We start from the raw sequence: 7,103 nt of genomic DNA, 5'->3' as shown, positions 1-7,103 counted from the left end.
ATGCAATTTATCATGAAAACGTGAAAATAGTGTTGACACAATTACTTTTTTATACTCGTACAAATGCAAACAGAGACCATATCACCCAATATTTACTATTGTAGTCTTTTTATTTTTTTTAACCCACCTGCAATTTGCAACAAAAAAATAAGCACTTTATTACCCTGGCTGACAACAGTACCTAAATAAATTTTTATATTCCACATTTTTTTAGTGAGTGAGCTTTAGTTGAAATAAAGAAGAGAGATTTCAAGGCTATAGTTTTGCATCAATTTTAATCTAATGGTTCAAATCTACCAATTTCAATGGTTTGGTGGTCAGTTTACTGTGTAGAAAATTAAATAAATAAAAAATGAATAAATTGTATGCTACTTGGTAAATAAATCAATTTAAACATAGATTTTCAAAATTTATTGGTAAACAAAATAGTGAAATGTAAACACATAAATGTTAAGTAAAATTCAAGCACAACAAAAGTATAAGATTTTAAACCAACAGCAAAATGTAAGTCCCACAACATAGAAACATATAATAAAAATTAGACAAGATACGTTAGCCAGTGATATGCAATAGAAAAAAAATAAACAACAAATTAAGCACACCAGCCAGTGTTCTGCAATACAAACAAAATGCTAAATAACAAATTAAGCACACCAGCCAATATTCTATAATACAAAGAAAATACTAAATAACAAATTAAGTACATCAATTAGTGGCTGCACAATAGGGAAAAAAAAAAAAAAAAAAAAAAGAGACAAAAATTGTGCAATGAACAATTATGTAAATAGATTAATATGTAAACAATCCAACCCTACATGAAAATAAATTATCAACTTAATATAAAAATATATAACACCCTTCCTTATAAAAATATATGTGGAAGCAAAAATTGAAAGTCAACCAAATGAAAATATGATTAGTTTTCTTTAACCTAATTCAAGAGCACATTAGGAAAAAAAAACAGAAAAAACAAAAAAAGATTATATCACCTAGTGTATTACATTTACAAAAACTAACTCATAACATAATCCAATAATTAAAATGTACAAATGAAGAGGTTGAAAGCTCGGTCTTTCTCATTAACACATGATACGAAGAGGATGTGGGCTAGTAAGGAAATGTAGAAATCCTACTATAAAAACAAAATAAAACAAAACAAAAAGCAAAAAGTCATGACTAAATTACGAAAAATAATCCCCCCCCCACCCCCCCCCCCCCCACCTCTTAAAAGTTTCAGAAAAAAATATTAAAAATTCTGATAATTTGACCTAGGTAACAAAATAAGTCCTAAGTTTTTAATTTTATCAATTTAAATTTTAATTTTTTTATCAATTTTTAATTTAAATCATTCGCCTATTTTTGTTAAGTAAAATAAATTAAAAAAGAATATTTTAGTCATTAAACTCAATATATTTATATATAAACTGTCTACAATATCTTTTTCGTTAAATTTAATGATTAAAATATTATAAACTGTCTACAATATCCTTTTCTCAATAGCACATGATACGAAGAGGATGTGGGCTAGTAAGAAAAGGTAGAAATCCTACTATAAAAACAAAATGAAACAAAACAAAAAGTCTTAAGTTTTTAATTTTATTAATTTAAATCTTAATCTTTTTATCAATTTTTAATTTAAATCATTCATCTATTTTTGTTAAGTAAAATAAATTAAAAAAAAGAGAATATTTTAGTCATTAAACTCAATATATTTGTATATAAACTATCTACAATATCTTTTTCGTTGAGTTTAATGACTAAAATATCATATTTTTGTAGGTTTTATTTAACAAAAATATGTAAATGTTTTGATTAAAAACAAATCAAAAAATTTAAATTTAAATTGAAAAAATTAAAAATTGAATATCTATTTTGTTATAAGCGTTACCCTAAGAGTTTTTTTGTAATTTCTCCGAAGTTTTTTGTCAAGCTCTTCCTTAAAAATTAAAGATAAATTACAGCTAATCTTATATGATTAACTTAATTATATATAAATCGTGTACACTAATGCACCACTAAGTCTTGAAATTCTTATTTTGTCTCCATTATTATTTATGATATGCATATATAATAATGCAAAATCTTTTCTGTATGTATAATTATATACAACAATATTTGTAATAATACATAGAATAATGTGATTTTAGCTTTTCTAAAGCTCAAGCTTGATTAATATTTAATGATCCAAGCTCAAACTCATTTGATTGTCTATTCAAACCAAACTCAAGCCTGAATTCGAGTTTAGTTAATAAATAATCGAACTTAAACAGTGAACTACTGAACTCAACTCAATTACTTTTAGGCTCTAATAAAGCTGGCATAGCATTTGCATAAGTCTTAATGCCATTAATCACCTAATTGTATTAGCCTAAACAATTCAAGTCCGTTACATCTCCTAATTGTGACCGTTCAATTCCACTCCCAATGATGTGGTTAAGACCTGTATGAAGCGATTTCACACTCCTCCTTCTACGCATCTTCTAATTTCATATAATTGAGAGTGAAATTGAGACGACAAAATTAGGGGATGAAACATTTTTCTAAACCGTACGGGCATTTAATTACCGTATTGATTCATAACCATTACGCTTATCCGAGCACATATACTAAACTCTTATTCCTATTTCTATTAGTACACAAATCATACATGTTAAAGTAACTTTTCAGCTAGATAGCACAATCTTTCTGTCTTTCTTTCTTCTTTTTCATTTATTTTATTTTTTAATTGCAATATGAAATTTAACTTCAAAAGTAGGAGAGAAAACTCACACATAGGTACTGTGGAGGGTAGAAATTTATTCTACATTACTTTACAAAGTTTATCATGCCTACAAATTTTTGAGAGGCCTTTTCTAGTTAAGGAAGAATAAAATTGTGCATCTCAAAATAAAGCAGACAATATTTTGGTGTGCACTTCGACAGTGAGGTAGTCTGCACAAATGACGTCATCTGTGGAATACTTAGCTCCACCACGTGAATTAGCATGCCCGGCAAGCTAACGTGCAAGGTAAAAATCAGTTCCACATCAGTTTTTCCCACTTTATAAAGTTTGTCATACTTACAAACCTACAAGAGATCTCTTTTCCAATCAAGGAAGAACAAAACACGAAGTCATGCATACCACGTGGTACAAAGTGTATAATATCTTAGTGTGTACTTGGCATTGGGTCCTCGTGGACCAAATATCAAGTGTATTTGTAATATCATCTTACATTGCATGTGATTAATTGACCCATTATTTATTAGATTTTTATTTTTTTCTCGAGAAACTAAATTTTAACTTTCTCTAAAATGGGAAGAGTAGGAAATGAAACCTGGACTGTGGGCATGTACTGTCGATCAATTGTAGTGCTATATCAACATTTGGCATTTCACATTAGAGGCAGATTATATTCATAATATTAAATTTATATGATGGCACAAGATATTCCTATCTTAAAAGGTGCTTTTGTGCTTAGAGTCCGAAAAAGCAAACTCATGTTACGTTAAATCATAAGAGACAAGTATTTTTAGGCGAGATAGAGACGTAGGTCTAACATCAACCTTGTCAATGCGTAGATATTATGCCAGGAGGCACTAGAAAATTCCTAATAAACAGACAACAACAGCCACTGCAAGATGATAATTGGTGATTTGTACAAAGAATTGAAACGCATTAAAATCTTTTAAAAAGAGAGTTGATCTGCTTTTGTTCTTTTTTACTTCTTGTCTCCCCTTTTGATAGGAACATTGAAGGTGAAAGTTGCCTAATGAAGCGGGGGATTAGTAGATAGAAAGTTCACTTATTGCTTGTGACACATTAAGCACTTCAATAATTGTTCATAGTTTTTGTATTCATCGTGGCTTCCAACGTACAGATTCAAATAAAAAAACATGGTTATATACCACGTTTGTGTGGTATAATTTATTGTAATTTAAAATTTAATTTTTAAATATTAGAAGGTAAAAGTATTCATTTTTTAAAATTTTTTGATGAGGAGGATTTTTTTCAATTCAAAATCTGGACTGGATGGGTCTGTTTGGGCTTGTGGGGTTCACCACGGGCCCCGTTGATGCAAACCGTTCATTTTGTTAGGCACTTCGTTTGTTTCATTCACAAAAAAATTTAGGTCGATCTGATAACTGTAACGTATTCAATTTATCATGTTTTTCACTAAAAAAAATGGACAAAATTGTGTTTTTAAAAGATGAACCGTGCTTTTTTATGACAAAAATAATAAATTGAACAAGCTGCAATCATCGGATCGATCTAATTTTTTTTTTAAAGATAAAATACACAAAGTGTCAGACAAAATGACTAATTCAGATCATCGAAATGGGGCCCGTGATAGACCCCACAGGCCCAAACAAATCCTCCTCCTTCTGATAATTAGTTTTTTTTTTTCAATTTATTTAAGTTATTTCTATCTAACGAATCATAAACAAAAGTTACATCAAACAGTCTAGTATAGATTCTTAGAATAAAAAAATAATAATAAAATAAAAATAAATAAAATTAAACAAATATGACAAACTGCACCAAACAAACCTACCGACTCTAATGCTACTTTTGGTTCATTAGATAAAATGATTATTCATTAGTCTCATGAAAGAATCATTTTCTTATGATAATGGTAATAAAATCAATTGTAATACATTTATTATTATTTTAATAAATTAAATGTGAAAATCAACATTCTAATAAAGTGATCATTTCATTCTACAATTTCATTCATAAACTATCCTCTATTTGGAGCACAAACTCAATCATAGATACTAAAATGAAAACTAAAATTTGTTTAGTGTCTATTTTTGTTTTTCAAAAAATTCAAATATGTGTGTTTAGTTTCAGCTTTTTGAAAATTGAATTTTTTATTTTTTCATTTTTTTAGTGAATATTTTTTAAATTTTAAGTTTTTTTTTATTACTTTTTTAGATGCATCTTACTTAAATGTATCTAAAAAGTAAAATATTTGTAAAAAATTAATAAATACAGAAAAATATGAAAAATATACTGAATTTTCTTAATTTTTTTTTGTGTTTTTTGTGTTTTTTGCTCTTTAGTAAATTTTTTATAAAAAAATTCCACGAAAATTATACCTTTTAAGTATATTTATGTTCGGTGTGTCTAAAAATTAAAAAAAAAATTGATTAAAATGTTAGAAAAAATTCAGTAAAAATAAAAAAAATATAGAAAATAAGAAAGTAGAATTTTTTGAAAAATGTTTTCAAAAAACTGAAAACAAACATGGTAATAGTTTTAAAAAATTTATTAAATTTTATAAATATAAAAATATATTTTCAATTATTTTTAAAACAAAATTTCATTTATTCATTCTCTCTCACGCAGGGACGGAACCAAGAATTCATTTGCGGGGGGAGGGGGAGCCAAGACATAAATAAATTTTTTTATATGAATTGATATAAATTACTATTTTTTTAATTCAAACAGTAAACTAAAATTTAATATTAAATTAGTACGTAAAAAATAAAATCATATATTTACTAAATTTAATATATGAATAAAAGCAAAGTGATGTATTAAAAAATAATTTATACAAATCAACTCAATTATCTATCAAAGTGGAACTCGACATTCTTTCATATCTCAAAAGTCTTCAATGATTGACTCTGTGGTAAAATTTTCAATAATTTCCTTTTCAATGTACACAAGCAAAGAGTTTGTGAGAAATTCATCTTCCATTTTGTTGCGAAGTCTACTTTTGACAATTTTCATGGCTGAAAATGATCGCTCTGTAGTTGTAGTAGAAACTGGAAGAGTAAGAACAAGTGTAATCACTCTATAAACAAGTTGATAGATCATAGATTTGTTTGTCCTTACCAACCACTGACACAATTCAGAAATAGTAGACAATTTTTTGTAATCTGCATGCTGAACTACATTATGCTCGTAATGGCGAAGTTGCATTCTCAACTGTATTTTCTCTTGATCTTTGAAGTCTTGCAGATAAAAATTTTCTACTAACCGACAAATATCATCGATTCTAAAAGTTTCAGACACATCTCGAGGATCCAGAGCTGAACTAAGATTGAGCAACTCTACTGCATGTTCACTGAACCGGCCATTTAATTCTTGTAGTTGAGAATCTATTGCAGCATAAAAAATATCTACTCGATAATAATGCTCAACTGTAAAATCATCTTGATGATCACGAGCTTGACCTCTTCTTCTAATGTAAGAAGCATTTATATTCGGGACATCTATGTTACGTACCTCGCAAAATGATTGCACATTGGCTAGTAAAGCATCCCATTTGTCATCTCTAAACTTTTGCAAAAGTGCCTTGGTAAATGAAACTAGATTCATTGCATTTAAGATGTCTTGAGATCGGCATTGCAAAGCTTGACAAAGTAAATCAGTGATCTCCAACATTTCTTTCATGAGATGCAAAATAAAGACGAATTCAAATGAAGTCAATGTTTCATAAGCTGAGTCTGCATCTCCTCGTTGGGCAGAAGTCGTTCCTTCATTAATGATGTTAAGAAGAACTTCACATGTCAGACTAAATATTTTTATTAAGCTTGAAATTGACTTGAAGTGAGAACTCCAACGAGTATCTCCAGCTCGTTGTAAAGTGCCAATCTAGTTAAGTACCTTTCCAGTCTCGAGCTCATCAATGTCAATCATATGTTCAATTTCAGCAGCTTGCGCAACTTTCAATTCATCATTGCGCTTGCATGAGGCACCAACAATATTGACAACAAAAGTCAATTTAGGAAAAAATTTATGAATTGGGATAATATCTTTCGATACTGCCACTAAAGCCAACTGCAAACGATGTGCAAAACAATGAATATAATAAGCATATGGACAATCATTCAAAACTAATGTTTGTAATCCTTTCCACTCACCTCGCATATTGCTTGCACCATCGTATCATTGTCCTCGAATATTCTGAATATCTAAATTGTGATGAAACAATACAGAATATATTCCATCTTTTAGGGTTGATGCAGCAGTGTTAGAGACATAAATAAGCCCAAAAAAATACTCTCCCACAAAACCATCTTTGTCAACGAATCTCAAAACTATAACCATTTGCTCCTTTGACTCATCACGAGCTTCATCAACAATTATGCAATACTTCGCATCACCAATTTCT

The 7,103-nt window shown here is 28.7% G+C and overlaps 1 protein-coding gene across 1 annotated transcript; it reads right to left on the bottom strand.

Annotated features, from left to right (window-relative positions):
• Nucleotides 1-5,587: 5,587 nt before the first annotated feature.
• LOC145793391 (uncharacterized) lies at nucleotides 5,588-6,373 on the bottom strand. Its single transcript, XM_082876211.1, has one exon. It carries the CDS (start codon nucleotides 6,371-6,373, stop codon nucleotides 5,588-5,590), a length of 786 nt encoding a protein of 261 aa, XP_082732337.1.
• Nucleotides 6,374-7,103: the final 730 nt, after the last annotated feature.

The sequence above is a fragment of the Camellia sinensis genome, chromosome 6 (assembly GCF_055761805.1).
Source record: "Camellia sinensis isolate YWXY chromosome 6, ASM5576180v1, whole genome shotgun sequence".
In the NCBI taxonomy this organism is placed as follows: Eukaryota; Viridiplantae; Streptophyta; class Magnoliopsida; order Ericales; family Theaceae; genus Camellia; species Camellia sinensis.
This window is presented reverse-complemented; position numbering and strand designations above follow the sequence as displayed.